This window comes from Myotis nattereri, assembly GCF_964212035.1.
Source record: "Myotis nattereri genome assembly, chromosome: 1".
Lineage (NCBI taxonomy): Eukaryota > Metazoa > Chordata > Mammalia > Chiroptera > Vespertilionidae > Myotis > Myotis nattereri.
The window spans coordinates 43,509,598-43,532,018 of record NC_138075.1 but is presented as its reverse complement, the minus strand read 5'-3'; the positions used below and the strand labels follow the sequence as shown (position 1 = coordinate 43,532,018).

The 22,421-nt window shown below is 49.7% G+C and overlaps 1 protein-coding gene across 1 annotated transcript in view; it reads right to left on the bottom strand.

Annotated features, from left to right (window-relative positions):
• The window catches only part of ANP32A (acidic nuclear phosphoprotein 32 family member A), a 41,177-nt gene extending 22,934 nt beyond the window's left edge, over positions 1-18,243 (bottom strand). Inside the window, exon 1 of the mRNA XM_081113316.1 lies at positions 18,037-18,243. Within this exon, the coding sequence (XP_080969442.1) occupies positions 18,037-18,090 (54 nt within the window). The 5' untranslated portion in view covers positions 18,091-18,243. The remainder of the gene's footprint in view (positions 1-18,036) is intronic.
• Between the last annotated feature and the right edge of the window lie 4,178 nt (positions 18,244-22,421).

Below are 22,421 nucleotides of genomic sequence, written 5' to 3'. Positions count from 1 at the left end.
GCCATTTGATTCCCCGGCTAAAAATGGGCAGCCATACCTACACCTTAGGGGTGTGTGTTCTGAGGGATCAAAAAAGGAATGCTTGCCCTGACCAGTTTGGCTCAGTGGATAGAGCATCGGCCTGCGGACTGAAGAGTCCCAGGTCGATTCCGGTCATTTAAAAAAAGAAAAAGAAAAAAAAAAGGAATGCTTGCTAACTAGCTAGCATGATGCAAGGCCTATACTAGGTGCTCAATAAGGGGTAAAACCTAATTCCTGTCCCAGAAGGGGGTCTTGCTGATGGCCAGGACAGGGAGGTGCTCCAGGCAAAGCACATGCATCACCACGACTGCTCCACAACCACCACGACTTTTTTCACAGGTCAGAATACACTGCTGCTGGTTTTGAGGCAGCACCTCAGTCCCTAATTATGCCTTAGCCGACTTTTACTGGAAAACCATGTGGCCTTCTCCCACTTTCCAGACCCTCTAGTATCTGAGGCACCCTGGGCATGCTTCTCAGCTGCGCGTACAAGCCCTCATGCGTGAAGCAAGTCAGAGTGTAAGAGAAATCCAGACATACTCATTAAGACCCTGGCACAGAAAGGTAAGGGCAGACACAGGAAAAGTGGATTTCACAGGGATTTCCCCAACAATGTAAAATAATCATTTAATGGGGGTTTATTGTTCATTTCAATATATATTCTATTTCACACACACACACAAAAAACCATTTTTAAAAATCAGAAACGTTGGCATCATCTGTTATGACAGAGAAAGGAAATGGAAGTGAGGAGACGAGAGTATTTCCATATTCTGGAAATACTCAGCAGCCCCAATGTGGCTGGAAGAAGGCAGGAGGTCAAAGTGAAGATTTGAGGCTCTGTGCACAGCTCTGAAGTCAGTGACCTGGCTTTGCCCCCAAGCACGGCTGTGCTCAGGACTACTTGACCTTGAGTTAATTACTGAACTAGTTTTCTGAGCCTCAGTCCCCTGTCTGTGAAGTGGGGATAATCCCACTCATTCTGTAGTATTTCTGTATTGATTAAATATGAATAAATAGGGTGTCTGGCACATAGACATTCAATAGGTAAAAATAAACAAAACATAGAAGAGATGTTTTGTTTCTCAATGTTTAGTAAAGAGATGACAATCTGGGTCCTTCCCTTTAGAAGCTTGAAGCAGAAGAGTAGGCATCACATTATTCAGCCCCCATAATAGTGGGAAGCTGGTTCCCTAACAGGCTAATTAAGGAAGCCTTACTTCACCAGAAGCCCCTTTCGAATTCATGCAGGAACGTGCTTCTTCTAGATGAAAACTATCAGCCAATTAATGCTCAGCCTTATCCTTGGAAGAGGTGGGTCAGGGCTGGATTTGTGACCTGAACTAACTGTGGGCTTCTCCCGCTCAAATAAACCCTGGGCACCCTGAGTCCGGCCTCACCATCTTTGGTCAGAGGCATTGGTAGGTTCTCCCTAGCCCACCCAAAGGCATCTGGACCCTCAACAGGAGGGAGGGCCTGGTCCAGACGGAATCCAAAGTACAATGGGGGCCTCCACAAAACTGCCATTTCAAAAAAACCAATGGAAACCCCACTGGGACAGTAGTGAGAGCCTGTGGTTAAGAAAATTGGGCCATACCTCTGCCTAGGCAGGCAGAACACCAACTCCAGGTGGTTAAGCCCTTGCCTGGAGGCTGACTGGCAGTTATAGATGTGTTTAGCATTTCTGCCTCCCAACCCCAACACCCTCAGCCATAAATGAAAAAATATTATTGTTAATAAATGCAATCTGGAAGTATAAATTTTTCAAAGTGTGAGTCTCAAGAGGATAATAAAACACATTCTGAGATGAAAAGGCAGAGGGTAAGCTGGCCAGAGCAAATACCCAAGGTTGTGAGCAGAATACTGGCCAGTTATATTTTGTCCCTCTTTTGTATCATTTCATCTTTCCTAATAATCACCTCATGAATTTGCATCTTAACCTCACTTGGCCTCAGCTTGCTCATCAGCAGGTGATTCATGGGTACTTACTGATCAGATAGATACTGAAGATTCTGGCTCATGGGGGCCCAGAAGTCCAGTGTAGGTTCTGTGAGTCTCTGCTTCTCCTCACAGAGGCCTTCCTGGGTCACCCACTCCCTTTAACACAGTTTGATTTGTCGTCACGGACCCACCACACCAGCGGTTATGCCTTTGCTTGGATTACTGACTGTCTCCCTCAATGGGATATTAGCCCCACATGGGCAGTACAAATGATGTGCTCATCTAGTTCAATGCTAGCCGTATGCAGAATGCAGAGAACAGAACAGGCACAGGGCAGGCATTCAATCAGTACAGGCAGACCTTGGAGATAACTGCAGGTTTGGTTTCAGACCACCTCAACAAAGCAAACTGCAATCAAGTGAATCACACAAATTTTTTGGTTTCCCAGTCATATAAAAGTTATATTTACACTATGCTGTAGTCCAGGGGTCCTCTAACTACGGCCCGCAGGCCACATGCAAATACAAATATTGTATTTGTTCCCGTTTTGTTTTTTTACTTCAAAATAAGATATGTGCAGTGTGCATAGGAATTTGTTCATAGTTTTTTTTTTAAACTATAGTCTGGCCCTCCAACCGTCTGAGGGACAGTGAACTGGCCCCCCGTTTAAAAAGTTTGAGGACCCCTGCTATAGTCTATTAAGTGTGCAACACCATTATATCTTTAAAAATGTGTATACTTTTAACTAAAATATACTCTAGTGCTAAAAAGTGCTAAGAGCCTGTTGGGAAAATGGCATGGACAGACTTGCTTGGCGCAGGGTGGCCACAAACCTTCAATTTTGAAGAATATCGTATCTGTGAAGCGCAATCAAGCGCGGTGTGCCTTCTGCGGCAACGGGTGGCCGGCCCTTCCACACACAGTGTTTCCTACTGCAGAAATCACCCTCATCACTCAGGTTCACCAAACACTAGCAGGCCATGTTGCTCATCATCAGGGACACCCGTGGCCTTAATAAGCCTCCTGGGGCTGGCAAGCCATTTGCCCATATAGGCCTGGTTTCCGGCTGAGTGGGCACCTTTCAGGCCAGACAGCTGCTGGTCAAACTCGAAGGTGCATTTTCACTCCCACATCTGACGGTCTCCTGTGGTGGCCCCTGAGAATGGTCACACTGGGCACCTGAACTGAGGGAAGACTCCTGCGCATCTATCTACAGAGGTCAGCTGCCTGCCCTGAACCAAGCACCCTTTTGCTTCTACAAGAACAGCATTCCATTTCAGCTCCCAGGCCTGCTCCTCTACCTCCACCCCAAACAGCAGCCCTGGATGGCCCTACTTGAGGAGAAGCCTCCCCAGACTCACAGACCACACCTAGACGTGCTGACACACCAGCTCTCTTAATCAAAACACATAAGGGCATGTCTGCCACAGAGCAGCAAACTGGATGGGAGCTAAAAGAAGCAGAACCAATCATATGGCAGCAGGCCAACCCCTGCAGAGAGGCCTCTCCAGGCCTACCAGAGACAGCTGGGGAGCTCTGCCCAAGTGCATGCCTTCCCACTCTTCCCAGGCCACACCCAGTGTGCACCCAAAATTCCATTAAAAGGGAGGTGTACAGAAGTGAGAGGAATGCCCTGGGTGAGTGTGATGGCCAGTTCCTGGCCCTCCATATGGAACAGGCCCTTGTGCCAGAACAGACAGATCTTTCGCACAGGCAGCCAAGCTGGAGGCTGGCGAACAGATGACGTCATCACAAAGCCTTTCTGGTGCACCCAGCTGCAGGGGAGCTATGCCGGGCTCTGCTAGCCCTTCCTACTGCCCTCCAGAGAGGGAGGATGAAGAGACACTGACCAACCCAATGGGAGCAAAGCCACAGTGCACACCCAGTGAGTGCTACTAGAACTAGCTGACAGAATGCTGCAGCATCACCTGGAAGTCCTGAGGCTTCCACATCTTCAAATCACCTGGGAAGGACACAATTTGCTCCCTTTCTTGACTTCCAGGAGACCTCCTCTCAGGAGCTGTTTGAACGAAACGTAAAGGCCTGGGGGGGCGGGGGGGAGCAGACTGAGTTCTGCAGCCAGGAGGTAAGCTAAGAGGCAGGAGGGGCTACTGGCACAGAGCAACTGCTCCAGAAATGAATGGCTAGCCAGGCAGAGAACCCCTAACCCTGACCCCACGATGGGAAAGGGAGGCCCTGGGGCAGGGGAAGTCCGCAGCTAGGTTGATGTTGCTCCAGCCCCACCTCAAACATGGAGGCTCTGCCCCCTATCCGGGGGCCCCCTGCCCCCTCCTACCTGCTATAGCAGCTCAAGTGAGGCCTCCTTCAGGGGCAGGTAAAGGCAGCTCTCCCAAGAACTGCTCCCGCCATGTACAAGCTCAGACACCCAGTAAGGGGCCTCCTTCAGACAGGCTGGCTCCCCTGTCCAAACAGCTTGTTCAGGCCTGGGCTGGTTAGAATCTACTACCCTTCAGAGGCTGTCCACAACACACATCTGGCACAAACCTCTTTTCTCTCCGTTCTAATGACGCCCCCCCCCCCCCCCCAGGAAGCAGATATTTTTGTTCGTCACCATTTTACAGATGAGGCAACTGAGGCTCGAAGAGGGTACTTGCCAGATATCTTCTAGGCATGGAGCTCCGTATTCCCGGGCACTGCCCACCACACCCGACTGTTGGCCCTGAGGGCCCCTCCTTACAAAAGGCCCACAGGCCCGCCTCTCAAGTCCCTAGAAATCCCGCTGGCCAAGTCCAGGCTTGCTCAATAAACCCACTCCACACTCTGGCGGCGGCAGCACGATACAGGGAAACGAAACATTACAAGTGTCATGAGCAGGAATGTGCATGTGTGTCAACTGCGTGGCCATGGGGGTTGTGGGGGGCCGGGCCAAGGACTGGATCCCTGCCCCCCAGCAGGTTAAGTCCTGGATCCTTCTTTCTATTTCCCGTTTTCCTTGCTCCATTTTTCTCTCCTTTTACCTCCTTAGTTTACTTCTTCCTACCTGCTGTGAATGCTGCACCTGCCTCAGTGTGGTGGCTCCCAACTGTGCCCCAGAGCCCCGTTCAGAGCCTTCTAAAAATACAGCCTGGGCACCCCCCTGGAGGATTCCTTAGCTGGGCAGAGCCTGGGAATTTCTTATAAATGCTTCCCTGGTGGTTCTGACAACTGGGGTTGCAATCTGCTCCCCTAACTACACCCACCCCCCGCCCGCATCTGTATGTTGAGTTCTCCACCATCCCCCTCAACCACAGAAACCCATACCACCACCTTCCTGTGACCCACTCCTCCTGGCCCAGGTGGGAGTGGGTCACAGGAACTGGAGTAAACAAATTCAATCTGCTACACAGATATCCAAATAGCATTCCTTTAACTCCCTACATCACTCTGGATGCTGGGCACACAGACCCTGTCGGTGAAAGTGGGCTCCCTTCACCACCCCCTCCAGTCACATCATTTGGGACTGCTGGTGAGGCCAATAACTCAGGTCAAGGCGGTTACGTAACATGGGATGAGTCCTTCCCTGAGATGCAAGCCCCTGAAAATAATCCCTTTAATTTTACTGTTACAGGATCTTGCCTCAAACCCACCACCCTTACTTACTCTCTTTCTCTCTCCCATGACTTCTGCAGGAGGCAGCACAATCCGACAAAAAAACAGTCCTAGACACCTGTGATTGCTGGGTCTCCGCACCAATTTGCTAAAGTGCTTCACACAAACACTCAGGCCTGTGTCCTCCAGTTTCACACTGGCCCTCGATCCCCCCTCTTCCAGCCTGAAGCTGATCCTGCCTTCGATTTATTCCCAGCCTGAGGGTAAGTAGGAGAGAGACTTCTCCCCTCCACTGAGCAGCCTAGGTCTACTGATGGAATCCTCACCTCAGACCCTCTGGGCCGCTCCAGATGTGCAGGGACAGCTCAGGGATTGGCCTTGCTGAACCCTAAGGGATGACCTGAGGGAGCTTTGGGTAGGTCTGGGCACACAGTCTAACCAGGCACACCTAGCTGACATGCAGAAATGGACACTTGATTTGCTGGGGAATCTCAGGCAAACCACTGCATTTCCCATTTGTCAAAGAAGGATTAAAAATGCTCTCCACTCCTACCCATCACACACCAGGGCTGGGAAGATCTAATTACAGAAAGAGTGTTTGGTAAGGCATAGGCATTTCCTGTATGACGTGAACTTTCATGACCAAATTAAAAATAAAATAAGCAACTGATTAAAGCAGTGGTCCCCTTTTACTGGGATGTAGGAAAAAAAAATATTAGGACTTTTAATATCTTTTAACTTGTTCTTAATTTTTACTGTTCCATTTTATAATGTGCATTTGTAGTGTGTGTGTGAATAATCTGTAATTAATTGGTAAATATATTGGGGCTCTCGGTCAAATTCTTTACTGTTATCCTATATAATAAAAGGCTAACAGGCGAATTGTCCCCTCGACTGGGAGTTTGACCGGGAGTTTGACCAAGAGTTCAACCAGGGGGCGGGGCCAGCCAGCCAACTGCCCCTGCCCTGCCCTCCCACTCCCCCCCCACCCCCCCAGCAGTCAGCCCAATCATCCCAATTGAGGCAGGTCAGCCAGACCTCACCTGTGCACGAATTTGTGCACCAGGCCTCTAGTGGGATATAAAAAACTGGAAGAAGTTGAAGAGCACTGGGCTGAGAAAGTATGAATCACCCACCCAGTGGCAGAAGCTCACACCCATCCAGGGGAGAGCTGAGGGCACCAAACCTCTAGTCGTTTCAGATGCTTTGTTTCAGTGGCTTTGTGCTTGGCTCACCAAACAGAGGGCAATGAAAATGACAAGAACCTACACATCCCATGGTTCCTTCATCCAACCGACACTTCTAGAATGCCCACCGTGAGCCAAGTACAGTGCTGAGCTCTGAGAATACACAGTGCAAAGCAGACCAGGTCCTTTAAATCAAGCAGCTTACCAGCTAAGCAGGGGGAGAGATGCTAATTAAAACACTCACACTCAGGAATACATAATTACAAACTCAAGCACTTTGAAGGAAATGTCTATAAGAGTTTTCTAACAAAAGAACCAGACCTAGAGCTGAGGAGGGGTGGATGATGAAGGAGATGGTAAAGATGATTAGATGCTAAGTAGGTGATGGTGGCAGTTACAGCGTGGAATAGATTTGAAGAAATAAAAGGCAGTGAGGCCAGCAGTGGCCAGTCCATGCAGGACCTTGTTGGTCTTACTAAGGACTCTGGATTTTATCCTATGAACAATGATGTGTTTTAAGTATAGGGTAATGATTTCATCTGTTTTATTGAGCATTCTGGCTGAAGCTTGAAGCATAGCTTCCAGGGGGCTGTGATGCAGGGAGATTGGCTGCAAGCAGTGGAGAATATTTTGAGTCGACAGAACTTGTGATAGCTAGAAAGAAGATCCCGTGTGTGCATGTCGGGAGGGGGAAGGGAGAGGTTACAGAGGTCATGGGCTCCTTTTGAACATACTGAATGTGGGGTGCTTTGCAGGTACTCAGTGGGTCCTGAGCTTAGCCAAGAGGTCAGGGCCAGAGATGTAAACTGCAGCTGTTGGGGAGGGAGGACAGGACTTTATGGGGAGGGAACACAGAACGGGACCCAGGGCCCAGGCTTAACTGAGTCCAGTGCTTCCTGGCTGCAGAGGAGGGCAAAGCCACCAGGAACTGAGGAGCAGCCCTCGCTATAGGAGGAAAACAGAGAAAGGGAGGGGCAAGAGGGAGTGTGTCTCAGGAAGGTCAGGGTGTAAGTACTGATGCTGAGGGGCCACATAAGAGAAGACAGGGAAAGCTGTTTAGGAAGCAAACCAGATTGAAGAGGGTTGAGGTGTGAGGAGGGAACGGAGAAGGTGGTTATAGACAATGCGATAAGCTGCATGGAAAGAAAAGAGATAGGTAACAGCCACAATGAGATAGAAGAACCAAGGGCGGTCTTCCACTTGTTTTAAGGTGGGAGAAACATCCCACGCTGGAGAAGCATCCCTGCAAGAGAGTGGCTAGGTGCCCAGAACGAAGAAAGGGACCAGAGGGCAGGCACGGATGAGACCCAAAGGACAGCTGAGCTGGGCATGGACTTGGTCTCTAGGTATTTCTTTGGAAACCAGGAGGTTTTAATTTTCTCTGTAAGGAAGGAGGATGCAGCTAAGACAGTGGTCGGCAAACTGCGGCTCTTCAGCCACATGCGGCTCTTTGGCCCCTTGAGTGTGGCTCTTCCACAAAATACCACGTGCGGGCGCACATGTACAGTGCGATTGAAACTTCGTGGCCCAGGTGCAGAAGTCGGTTTTCGGCCTGGGCGAGTCTATTTTGAAGAAGTGGCGTTAGAAGAAGTGGGGGTACGTTCGCTGAGGTCGACCCCTCAGATTGAGGACGTTTTTAGGAAAGGCCAGTTTAGGAGTACCCTAATTAAGTTAATAACAATGTACCTACCTATATAGTTTAAGTTTAAAAAATTTGGCTCTCAAAAGAAATTTCAATCGTTGTACTGTTGATATTTGGCTCTATTGACTAATGAGTTTGCCGACCACTGAGCTAGGAGGGAAAGGGTTTGAGAGGATAGGTAAGTGGGCAGTTTGAGAAGAGCCTAAAACAGTTGCTTGAGGGCAGTGACTAAAGGAGTTGCCAGGAGAACGGCAAGTCGTGACATTCTCCTCAGCAGAAACAACTTGACAATCCAATGCCAGGCTGAGCCACGATGTTTAGATGGGATAGTGATCCTCACATTCAGAAGCAACACATTTACTGTGGAATTGCTTGTGGGGAAAAATAACTTCTGGCAAGTTTGAGTCTATAGCAGGGGTCCTCAAACTTTTTAAACAGGGGGCCAGTTCACTGTCCCTCAGACCGTTGGAGGGCCGGACTACAGTTTAAAAAAAAAACTATGAACAAATTCCTATGCACACTGCACATATCTTATTTTGAAGTAAAAAAACAAAACGGGAACAAATACAATATTTGTATTTGCATGTGGCCTGCGGGCTGTAGTTTGAGGACCCTGGTCTATAGCTTCTAACCTCTTTTCCCATTGAAACAAACATTACTTTTTTATATTTATAATGTGTCTGTTGATAATGTAAGGTTTAAGTGGGTGACAACTGTGGTGTTCTAGCGGAACAAACCATAACAACAACATATAACACTCACTGAGCGCTTACTGTGTGCCAGGCTGTGGCAGGTACTGTCACATCGTCATTTTACACAGACAAGAAGGGAAGGTGGGGCGAGGGGGCTTGTCCAAGTACCACAGCTGGAAGGAGTGGGGGGACAGGAGGAACACGCAGGCAGTCTGGGTGGGAGTAGCAGCCGAGTGAAACTTCTGTTGACAACCTTTCTCCTCCACCCCGGCCAATAAATGTGGGAGCCCCCAGGCAGCCGGCACAGTGTGCCTACACCAGAGGATGGGGGGAGTGGGTGATGAGGGTAGAGAGAAGGGAGTGGAGGAACATGCTTGGCTTAGGGTCACTGACACAACCAGGAACACAGGAAGGCATCCATCCAGAGTAGGAATTTAGGATAACGATTCTTTAATGCCATGAAAAAGTTTTGGTTAGGAAAGAGCTAGAAGAAAGGAGAGCAGGTTGAGAAAATGGGACTCTGAGATACACTGGCTTAACAACGCAGAAATCACTGACCCTCGGGAGACAGGTTTCATTCCCCCAAATCAAATCACAAAATATGTGAGTGTGAAGGAACCTTAATGTTCATATTTTACATGTCTTTCAAACACAAACAATTAATGAAACCAATATATGGGTCAAAGTCAGCACACTTGTTTTAATGAAAAGTGTTTTACACGCAGTAAGGGAGCTCACTGTCAAGTTTTTCAAATGACATGTATGTATCTACACCAGTGGTTCTCAGCCTTCCTAATGCCGCGACCCTTTCATACAGTTCCTCATGTTGTGGTGACCTCCAACCATAAAATTATTTTTGTTGCTACTTCATAACTGTAATTTTGCTACTGTTATGAATCGTAATGTAAATATCTGATATGCAGGATGTATTTTCATTGTTACAAATTGAACATAATTAAAGCATAGTGATTAATCACAAAAACAATATGTAATTATATATGTGTTTTCCGATGGTCTTAGGCGACCCTTGTGAAAGGGTCGTTCAACCCCCAAAGGGGGCGCGACCCACAGGTTGAGAACTGCTGATCTACACACTGGGCAGTGGTATAAAACATTTCTTACTGTTCGGATCAAAAAGTCTGAAAGCCACTAATCTAATTATGAGTGAAGCAAATAGAGGCCCAAAGCAGCTGAACAATATGCCTGATTTAGTTAACAGCAAAGCTGAGAACAGCATTCAAGTTTCTAAGAGTTCTCTGGTAATTTCCTCACCAAACTGGAATCTCCAAATGCAAACAACTCTGGGAAAGAAAGCCCTGACTTTAATCCAAATTAGAGTAAAAGATAGTAAGTAAGCTGATCTTTTAAATCTGCTGCCTGGAGCAAGTTTGGGTAAAGGAGAAGATAGACAAGTATATCAGGGCAGCGGTAGAGCCAAAACAAAATGAATTTGAGTGAAAACGTGGGGGTTGCAGGGTATGGCCCAGTAGACACAGGACAGGGGCTGGTGTGGTAGAGCAAAGAAGTTTTATCTTGTTTACAGACTTTGCATTAATCAATCTCATCGGACAACTAGTTCTATACAAGGAAGGTGCTTCCGTGTCTGGACAGATGGCCCTGGGTGCTTTGTGGATCCTTTTCAACAAATTTTACTAAATGAGAAGTTCTGAACAACACCTGCCTTTGAAATTCTCCATCCCTGCCAGACTCCATCTCTTTAATGAAAACATCATTGTTGGGCATTTATCGTTTGTCATAAAATTACATTTCAATGTAATGTTAAGATTCAGAGTCAGGTCCATGTTTCTCTACTTGTGGCAGGAAGGCAGTGGTGACAGGGACCCGGGAGGGGTCCTTTATAGGAGACCAGAGAACTAGCCACAGCAGGGGATGGGCAGGTCACAATGGGGGGACATGGCAGCAAACATCTGTAAGGGAGTGCCCCCTCTGGACGCCAGTGTAATGAGTCTCCTCTTTACCAAGGCAGAATTCAGGCCAAACAACTGGGCCAAGTTCATTCTGCCAGGGCTCACCAGCACTCAGCAGCAAGTTCTCCTTCCTAAGTGACTGCACCAAGGTAGAGAGGGCAGGCAAAAGGAGACATCTATCTGATGAGAATCCTACACTCTCTCCATAACAGATCACCAAAAGCCCCAAGTTTTCTATGTCAATGTGGTATGACTGATTTGGACCTAACCTCTGGGATGACCAGCTCTCCAAGCTCAACCCGGTGCCTGTGTTTCCTATAAGAAGGGTTGTGTACGTCTAGACAGAGTAAGTCACCGGAGCGGCTGGTGATGCAGCAGCAGCTAAGGCAGGGAACTGAGTCTGTGGTTTGCTATCCTCATTCTCTTGGATTTGGCATCTCCTCCCCCAGGTCTGGCCAACCTCACATCCATTCCCTTCGTTCAGTGGCTCAGGCACACGAGGCTAGAGGTAGAAAGAAGGGCTTGGAAGCTCAAAGCCACTTTTCAGCTGGTTCGTTCTCCAGGAAACATGCATGGAGTAAGAGCAGCATGCCCAAACCAGAGATTCCAGGGTTATCTGTGGTTTTCAATGATCTGTGCTCTGAGGGTCTGATGTCAGCCACTGGGTGCACAGCTGTGGCACCTTACCAGGCCTCAAAGCTCAAACCGTTGCAGTTCAAAGCTCCTACCCTCTAGCTCTAAGAAGACATCTAAAAAGTAACCATGTAACTACAAGATATGCAAAAGCCTTTTGAAATATTCTGAATATGCAAGATAAAGAATTTTAGCTGGTTACACAGGACCTCTGGATAGAAGGGTGTTCAATTTTAAGAGGGCGACAAGGAGAATTTCTCTTCTAATGCAGGTTCTTGGATTGAGACTGATTTCTACTAGGTGTCAACTAGTTAAAGGGCATACATACAAGGATTTGGAGAGCCCCCAAAGAACCAACCAAATGAATGGCTTAATAAAAAAAAATTTTAATTTAAAAACCCAGATCTCAGGGTCCCTCCGCCTACTCTACTAAACCAGAGCTTACCAAACTTTTTCTGTAAAGGACCAAATAGTAAACTTTACCAAAAGGCAAAACTGACAGTACTACACAGGCACTTTTATAATGAGAGAAAACAAGTTTCCACAATTCTCTTTTTTATTAGTTTTTTCTTTTTTTTAATCCTCACGTGATGCTCAGGCTGGTCTGGCTCAGTGGATAGAGCGCCGGCCTGCGGACTGAAGGGTCCAGGGTTCAATTCCTGTCAAAGGCACATGCCAAGGTTGTGGGCTCGATCCCCAGTAGGGGACCTACAAGAGGCAGCCAATCAATGATTCTTTCTCATCATTGATGTTTCTCTCTCTCCTCCTCCTCCTCTCCCTTCCTCTCTGAAATCAATAAAAATATATTAAAATATAAATAAATAATATCCATAAAATAATATCCATAAAATAAAAAATATCCATGTGAGGATATTTTTGCCATTGATTTTTAGAGAGAGAGAGTAGAAAGGAAGGAGGACGGGGAGAAAGAGAAACATCGATGTGAGACACATCGACTGGTTGCCTCCCTGCACACCTGGACTGCCCTAGATTCAGAATTGAACCCGCAACCCTTTGGCCTGATGCTCTAACCACTGAGCAACCAGTCAGGGCCACAATTCCTTTATTGATAAAATTAAAAATATGTGAGTATAATTTTTGTAATAAAGGTCTAACAGAATTCTTTTGTGCGGGGGAAATAACATTTTACTTAATTGGGATTCAAAGGTAAATGTTCCATATCATCAAATAGTGTATAATGTTTATATGTACAATTATTCTTAGCTCATGGGCTGTACCAAAACAGGTTCCCCACATGATTCTGGTGATGGGCCACCATCAACAGACTATAATTTGCAAAGTCCTTACTGTCCACCTCTGGTTTTACAAGGAGAGGAGAACCCAACTCTGCTACTCACCTGCTATCTAACTGTTTCACCCTCTCTCCCACCCTCAATGATTCACTTTCACAACAGGGAGAACAGGATGTCACAATTCTTGGCCTACCCTGAAGGAGTTTTTGAGAGGACTGAAATGATCCATGCGGTATTATTAGCATATTAGTCCTAAACACCAAGGGTGTGCCAATTCTGTTCAGTTTTTGGCTATAGAGGAGAGTAATGAAAATGTGTAACATACAAGATCCCATAGAAACCAGTGCCTAACAGTGGCCCCTGCATGTCTTTTCATTACCCCAAATGCACCCCCCAATACCTAAAAGGCCAGATTTGCTTCAAATCTAATGAGAGGTGACATGCTAAACCAAACTCAGAAAGTGTATGGCTTCCCCCTTAAAATGATAGCCCAGGGTGTGGGTGGGGTGGTGAAGGAGGCCTCATATATGGTGACGGAAGATGATCTGACTTTGGGTCGTGCAATGTACAGATCTTGTTAACATAAAACCCACACCTGAAACCTGTATGACCCTAGTAACCAATGTCCCCAATAAATTTAAGTAAAAAAAAAAGATAATCCACAGAACTTCTGGTCCTGACCAACTCTCCCAACATCTTCAATCAGGAGGCCCTCCAGTCTTCGTACTGTCAACACAGGAAACTCACCTGCCATTAAGGTAAGTTTGAAACAAAAAAGCTCTTCCTTAAGGTATTTTACAAAAAAGGGTGCTTCAGGAGGGGCAGCGGAGAGTAGAGACTGAGGACGGACTGGTTGTGACAGCCTGTGTTCAATTTCCCCATGCGTAACACAAGAATAGTGAGAGTATCTTCTACCGCATAGTGCTGTTGTGGGGACTACATTAACTGATAGGCACAATCCACAAGGAACTGCGCCAGGCACAGCATGGGTACAATGTAAAGCATTAGCTATTATTGTTATTCTAATCTGAAGAGGGGTTCAGAGTTGTGCCCCATTGCATTCCATATCTCTCATAAAACAAGGCTATCATAGACTGAACACCTGAGGGCCAGATCAAGCCAGATTTGTCGCTCATGCACTAACTAGGATTATTACTTCCGTTTTCCAGGTAAGGAAACCAAAGTTCAGAAAGGTAGGTTAGGTTGATCTGCTCAGCTCACAGGAGCAGGTTAACTTACCTTACCTCTTTTGTTGGGGGGGGGGGGGGGGGCAGGGGCGGGTCAGGATTCAAACCCAGATCTGTGTGGTTCCAGAACCAAGATTTACTGTGGACCCAGCCCCCAAACTTAAAATTACCATCAGCAGCAGCAATTCAGTAACAAAACATAACTAACCATGACTATCCCGAGCTCAATGCTCAATTTTCAGCCTGTGGATTCTGCGTTGGCTTGCATAAACTGGAATTAACACCAGCCTACTTGAACCCAATTAAGCAGTAAGTCAGACTGGAAAACATCAGGCGATGTATTCCAAAGGTCAAAGTTAAACCTGGCTTACTGGGCAGCCTTTGCTGGGCGCTGCCATGAAAGCTAGTCTCTATGCAGACACCAGTTTAACCAGAGACGTGTTTAATCAGCATCCTATCGGCTTTAAAAAGTCCCAGAGAGATGCCACCTACAGGACACCTTGTCTGGCTTGGCTCTGCAGTCAACAGCCAGAGAAGGGGAGTCTGCAAGAAAGACATCACTTACTTTTTAAAAAGCAAACCTATTCCCTTCTTTTATCCGTTTGCGGTTACATTTAGTACTGTAGCTGCCTTCCCCTGGGTAAAAAATAAATGTAGGCGGGGAGAGAAGGCGGGGAGGGGGGCTCCCCTATCAACCTGCAGGGCGCTGCAACACCCACCTGAAACGCGGAGCAAGACCTACCTTCCCCGGAGAGCCCAGCCTCCAGGGCGTTTCCCCGCGCCGCGTCCCTCCCGAGGAAGCGGCGGCGGTCCTGGCTTCAGTCGGGGCGCTAGAGTTGCGTGCGCATCCCCTCCCCAAAAAGAACCCCCCGGTTCAGTTTCTCCCCCCGCCCCCTCCTATCAATTCCGAGGAAAGAACAAACACCAGGGTGATAGGTTCGTCCTCAGGACCATATTTAACTACGTCTAAAACGACTGCAGGAGGGGGGTTGAGGAGCGCCGTGGGGGGCAGGGGGGGCACTAGAAGGAACGAGCTAGCGATCGCGACACTCCAGCAGAGCCTCAGGCGGGTGGCACGGGGAGGGGACACCCATCGGGTCCCATAGCGCATCTGAGGGTGCTGGGGCCACCACCCCAAGCTGCCTCCACGTCCAGGCCCGTCGGGGTGATGGCGCAAGGCTTCCCCCCCCCCCCCCCCCCCCGGCAGCGACAACAGCCGCGGTGACAAAATGGCAGCCTGGCGCCCGGCAGTCGTGCCACAAGCGAACAGGGCCCTGGCGGCCGCCCCAGGCCCCCTAATAATGCCTCGTCGCCCTTGGGGCTCGGCCTCGGGCGGGTCTGGCCATTAAAAAAATAATAAAACACCTCGAGCTCCAAACCAGCTCCGGACGCCCAAAGGCCCGCCCCGGGGACCAACCGCAGGCGCCCGCGCCGCGGCCCGCCAGCACCAGGCCCAGCGCCCTCCCGCTGGAGCCGCGGGGAGCCCGGCGCCCGCATTCGGGGCCCGCGCTCCGCCGCCGCGCGGTGGGGGAGGGGCGGGGCGGGCCGCGCGAGACCGGGAAACATGGCTGCTCATCCTATTCCAGCGGCGCGGCGCGGCCACCAGCCCCCGGATCGGAGTTGGGAGAGGCTCGCCAGGTGGGTGTGTGGGGGCCCCGGGGGGCGGCGCGGCGGGCAGGGGCGCAGGGGGCGCTCTCCGGAAGCTATTTGTCTTAAGAACGTTAAAAAAAATAGTTCCTCCTCCCCCACCTCTTTTGTCCCTCATTAGCGAGCTTTCTCCCCTCCTCCCCAAACGCGCAGAAAGTGCCCCCTCCACTCCCCGAGCCCCACCCGGCCTCGAGGCGCGGGGCAGGCGCGTGGGCAGAGCGCCTGGGCGGCGAGGGGGCGAAGCGTGAGAAATCGCTCCCTGCTCGGCGCGCTCCCCTCCCCCCGCACACACTCGGAAGTTTAAAGAGCCGGTTCGACCCGCTTTCGAGCTCGCTCCCAGGTGGCCGGCAGGGTGGACGGGTGGGCCGGGCGATCCGCGCCCCCACTCGCCGCCACCCGCCGAGACCCAGGCCCCCTGCTCGGCGCCCTTCCCCCTCCGCACGGGGGGCTTCCGGAAAGTACGCGGGAAGACCGCGGCTCGGGACCCCTCCCCCATCACCACACCCAGCCCCCAAACCCTCCGGCTTGGGGTTCAGCCGGGAGGGAACCGACCAGAGAAAGGCAAGCCGCCCGCAAATTGTTCCAGGCAACTCCTGCCTTCTCCGCCGGGCACCCCTCCCCGCCCTGCGCGCCATCAGGCTCCGCACGTCTACACTCCACAGCTGCGTTATGATGGGGGGCGGGGGGGGGGGGAGGCACAAAAAGGATCTTGTTTTCAAAAGTCTCACTCAGGTTTGGGGGAGGAACTAGAGCAAAGAGGAAGCGAGGCCTGTCTTCGCCGGGGATTCGGGGTTTAATCAGCTGGAGGGGCGACAGGTCAGCACACAGTGCTCCGCCAACTCGGGAACCCTGGCCACCGCGGCTGGAGCGCCGACCCTGCGCCCGCGCTCTCCTGGTCCCCAAAGGCCACTAGGAGTCAGCCAGCGTCTCTGCCTCAGCCCCGGGTTCTCTAACGCGGAGCCGCCAACTCGCATAAAACAGCGCTTGAAAGCGAGAGGGAGCCAGGAAAACAAAAACAAAAACAAAAAACGAGCTTTCGCGTAACCCACCCTGGCCTCCCACTTCCTCAGCGGCGAGCTCTCGCCGAGGCTCCCAGTTCCCTGCCGTGTAAGTTTCCTCCGGCCCTGCTCCCGCCGCTGCCCAATCAATAGCGGCGACGGGCAGGCAAACTCCCTCCCGGAGCTGCGTGTTCGCGGTGCCCGCATCAATCTGGACTCAGCCAATGCCCACTACGGGCACCAGCTCCGGGCAGCCCGAGTCCTGACAAAGTTTCCCTTGCCCATTTACTGGCCGGGCACCGAATGGCTGCCGGGGAGCCCCCTCTGGAGAAAGACCGGCCAGGGGTCGCCAGGGTTCGAGGCTGGCGTCCGGAGGGAGCGGGGGCGAGGGGGGACCGGGACGTAGCCTTGGGGTAACTTGCAATAGCGATCGCTCGGGGTGGGGAGGCGCGGGGATTATCTGTGCCTTTGCACGTTCGGAAATCCCTCCCCCTCTTCTTCCCATTTATCCTCCGCTCCGAAGGAAAGAAATATCAGCATCTGGCCCGAAGGTGGGGTGGAAAGAGTGAGGGAGAAAGAGGAGAAGAGGAAGAGGCAGAGAAAGGGAGGGAGGGAGAGAAAGGGCGCGTTCACGAACACTACAAAGTTACAAATATGGCTCCCCCGTCTCTCGCCTCATCACTGCAAAGAAATGAAGACGCACTTTAAACTAGAGCCATTCCCAACTCCACCGCAGCCCCCTCCCCACGCGCTCTCCCCCGGGGCCCCGGTCCACATTTATCAGAAACTAAACCGGACTCGCGAAGCCCAAAACTTATTGTGTGTGCGCGAGCGAGAGTGAAAGGGAGGGGTGAGGTGCGGGAGGGGGTGGTGGACGGGGGGGGGGGTTCATTTATAAAATATAAACCCCCCTTTTTGTTGTTAAATCCGGGAGGCAGCCCCTCTCCTCCTCCTCCTCCTCCTCCTCCCTCGTTAATCTTTTTCCCCAGACGGAGTCATGGGAGCAACGAGCTAGAGGGTCATTTTGCCTCGTTCTCTCCGACCCAAACGCGTGCGCCCGCTGGCCCCCGATGGGTGCACACTCGCACGCACACTCTCGCACCCACACTCGCACACGCGGGAGCACACGCACAGGTAGTCACACACCAAGGGCAGCGGCGGCGGCGGCAGCCGGAACATGCTCTGATGGTATTGCAACCCCCCAACCTTGCAATTCATTTGCAGTCCGACCCCCAAACCCACACCTCCCGGGCTCTCCCCCCCTCAATAAAAGTGCCTCACCCCCCCGCCCCCAACGCACACACACATACACAAAGTAGGAGAATGGACCGACAGAGATATTTTTGGCAAATGCTCACATCAGAGGGCGTCCTGTTCCGCAGCTCTAAATGAATCCGTTTGTCCATCTCCATCTCTCGCGTTCTCTCTCTGCAGAGGCTCCCGCGCCGGCGGAATTCAATCAATAAACCCCGAACCCACGGCCGCGCGTTTTAGGACTTTGAAGGCTCAACCAGCTCCGCTCGGTTCTCGAGCCCCCAGCACCCGCGTCGCACACAAACCTGATCGCTGTGGAGGCGGGATCTGCGGTCGCGCGAATGAGCGGCAGGAGCTGCAGCCAATCGCCGCCGAGGATCTCTGGGCAACAGCCAGTGGCGGCAGCAGCGGCGGGGGAAGGGACCAATGGGCGGGCTGCGCAGCCGGCCAGGGAGGCTCAGCCATTTGGTTGTGGTGCCGGAGACGGACCCCTTTAGATTTCTGGGCGGCTGAGGAGCGCGGCCGCTGCTCCGTGGCTGAGCGAGGGGGGTGGGAGGAATGGCGGGGGAAGGGAAGGTGACTACCTCGAGAGCCGAGCCGCCCGGCCTCGCCAGCCCGCCGCCGCCTCAGCGTTTGGCCGGGGGCGGGGCCGCAGGTGCGTTATTCCAGGGGGAGGGGCGCGGCCGGAGGGGTCGGGTAGGGGTCCTCGCGGGGCCCGGGCCTCGCAGGGCCGCCCTAGGCCTGCGCGCGCCACCCCAGGGGGTTGCGGAAGGAGGCGGTTGGCGCGAGGTTTGGGAGTCGCGGGCTGCTGGGCAGGCGGGAGGATAAAAGGCCTGGGAAGAGGGGGAGGGATCAAGGGTGCAGTGAGGGGTGGGGGGGGGGGGCGGGCGGCTGGTCATTTTTTGGGTCCGGCGGGCGGAGCTGGTGGAACTTGGCTGCTGCCCCCCTTCTCCGAGGGCACCCATCCCCGGCTCACAGCCCGCGCGCCCCTTCTCCTCCACTCTTGTCCTAGTCCAGCTGCGGCCATCGCCGCCCCTCGAATAAATAAGTAAATAAAAGCAAGTCGCGTCCACCTTTGGATGACGAACCTCCTGGTCTCGACCCTTTCCGCGGAGGGGCCTTTCACATCGCTGTCATGTCAGGTCAGCTTGGGAGGCTCGGTCACCAAAAAGGCACCCAGGGTCTTGTTTAGTCAATGAATGGAGACCGTGGCTTAAGAATTGTGTATGTATGGGATATTAAAAAGTGGGGAAGGAAGGTGCTAATACCTTCTGCTTTTCGGGACCAAACCTAATTTATGGGCTTTCTAGACCCAATGAAAGAAAACGGCGCACCGTTGGTCTAATCGTCCAGCGGAGTCATATGGTTCACCCGGGCTGGGCTGCCGAAGGGCTGCCGAAGAGGCTCTGTTCGGGGCACTTCATCAGGCCTCTGCGCGTGTTTGCTTTCCGTTTTTCGAATCACAACAGTTGTGAGAGACCTGAAGCCTTAATGCCCGCTGGGTTCCCAACTTCTGTGTGCGGCCTACGGTCTTGGCCGCCTGTGGTGGCTAATAAATCGTGGGGTTGCTACCCACAAGGAAAGATACACCTTGATCCTTCCATACAACTGTTTTTAAGTGCTTTTATTTCTACACGCCTAGGCTCTCACCATACACTGTAAGGTAGTTTTTTTCTGTTTGGATACAAGTGTTTCTTTTTCAGGGAAGTGGGTTCAAGGGACAGATAAGTCAGTATGTATGTTGCAAATGTGAAATGTCCTTACATAACACCAATGCAGTTTCATTCTTGGGCATATAAAGTTTAGAGGAGGACATAAAAAGTGGCAGAAGGTAAATAAAACACATACAGAATGCCTGCACTGGGGAAGAAACTTGTAGTCACTAATATTGTAACCTGATGGGTTACAAAAGTAAAGTCCTGCAGCTAAGCATTTTGCTCAGTAAATTCTTTCAGATAAGATAATGAAATTTGAAAAGTGATCATGTTCTTTGAGTAGCTTGGAAATGAGGAATACAAAATTGAAAGTCACTTTTATATGGGAATAAACAGTATAGAATTTATTTGACTTGACTTAGCTGACATGTCTTCCTCGGTGTTGTTAATCCTACTGAAGTCAATTTGTGTATTTTGAATTTATTCTTTTTAAAATTGTACTAGCTTCATTATAAAATGTACTGGGACCCCAAATTACCTGTGTGCCAGAGTCCGTTCTTCCTGGGCATGGTATTTAAGTTTGCTCCAAAGCAGAGCTCTTCATCAGAAGCACATTAAGTCATTATGTCGTGTAAAATCTAAGTAACATAGGAGTCCTGAAACTTATGTTCTCTGATGGTAAATGCTTCAATTTGGATATTTAACCCCAATTAAGTCCACATGTATAGCAATGTGATAGGGGACAGACAGTGCCTTTCCAGAGGAGTGAGTGATCCCTTACAAGCCAACCAATCAAATGCAGCGATGTTCCTCATCCAGCTCTGCTAAAAAGAAGCAAATAGTCACTTTATCGTACAAAAACTAAAGAGGACGGCGTGGGAGCTCAAACCCCATTAAAAAAGTGGACAGATACAAATTAAAATTAGGATTGAAAAAAATGGCTTTATCACTAAGTGACAATATTAAATTTAACAGTTATTTTTGAAATATATTTGTATTGATTTCAGAGAGGGATAGAGAGGGAGAAATATCAATGATGAGAGAGAATCACTGATTGGCTGCTACTCTGCAGCCTTCTACTGGGGATCAAGCCTGCAGCTGTGCCGGTGACCAGAATCAAACTTGGGACCCTTCAGTCTGCAGGCCGTTGCTCTATCCACTGAGCCAAACCGGCTAGGGCTACATTTAACAGTTATTTTTAAAAATCACCTTACCCTTACATGTTTTTATAACAGCTTTTGTATTGGTGTTAGAAAACTGAAATAAGGCTTCGCCAGATGTCAATCATTAGATATTGTAATGTCTAAAACATATATAACCAATTGAATACTTAACATCCCATCTTTCCAACATACTCTGGGAGAAAAGATTCCTCTCATTTTTACAAATAGATATATTTGTAGCTTATTTAAAAGGAAATTTTAATGATTTTGATTTTTTATTATCAAAAGGAAATAAAAATATAGCTCAGCTAACACTCAGCCATTTGCCCCGCAGTACTTGACCAACATAAAAACAAAAAGCCCTGCTTTTATATTCCTTATTTTACAGAGTTGTTTCTTGAATTGCATTCAATTGCATGTTATAGCCGTTAAGTCATTGCTCTGAATGGCCCTGCATATTGCACATCAGACATCAGAAGATGGAGTAAGAAAAGAAGCCCCCATCAAGAAGTCTTGGCTACATTTGTTGTTGTTTAATCCTTACCCGAGGATATATTTTCCATTGATATTTTAGAGAGAGTGGAAGGGACAGGGAGTAACAGACAGAAACGCTGATGTGAGAGAGACACATCAATTCATTGCCTCCCGCATGCCACCCACCAGGACCCGGAGCTGCCCTTGACTAGAATTGAACTCGGGACCCTTCAGTCCGCAGGCTGATGCGCTATCCACTGAGCAAACCTGCCAGGGCATGGCTACATTTTGATTTGGTGTGAGAGCAGGATGAGTTCCTGCTGAGATGATTCTACAGTGGGAGTTAGGTGAAGGTGGAGAGTCTGGAACTGGATTTGATTGGCACTGCGAGTAATAAATGAGCTACAATTCCAAAGTTTGAGCCCCTATGGAGAAAGATGGACTTCAAGTTCAGAAAGATACCATCCTTTCTTCCAGAATATTTCCCATCAAGAGCCATCCCAAACAAATGAGCAACCTATCTTATTCTCTAGGACAGGGGTCCTCAAACTACGGCCCGCGGGCCACATGCAAATACAAATATTGTATTTGTTCCCGTTTTGTTTTTTTACTTCAAAAGAAGATATGTGCAGTGTGCATAGGAATTTGTTCATAGTTGTTTTTTTTAAACTATAGTCCGGCCCTCCAACGGCCTGAGGGACAGTGAACTGGCCCCCTGTTTAAAAAGTTTGAGGACCCCTGCTCTAGGAGGTATGAGCAATGCATATCCTTAACCTCTGGATACCTATTGTTAGACAGTACTGTTTTATAAATCACCCACTATTTGATCCTGCTATTTTAGCTCATTTGCCCTTGTTTGGTCTCTAAAAATGGAGACCCTATAGGTAGCATCCTTTTCGTGAGTTAAGCTGATATATTCACAGTTCAACTTTTTGTTCTTCAGTTTGAGTCACATACACTGGAGCCTGGCCACACTGCTTTTTCACCTACATCGTGGTTCTGCTGCCTGGACCCCGAAAGACAGTGATATGGAAAGACTCCAGCTTAGTTATGTTCTTTGTCCTTCTGTATAAAAAGGTTTTTAGAATGTAGATTATTCTTTTGAAATTCATGGTAACAAATGTGAGACGACTACTGCATTTTGATTTGAATAGCAAAGGAATGTTCAGGCCCAGGATCTGAAAAGTTACTTATTGT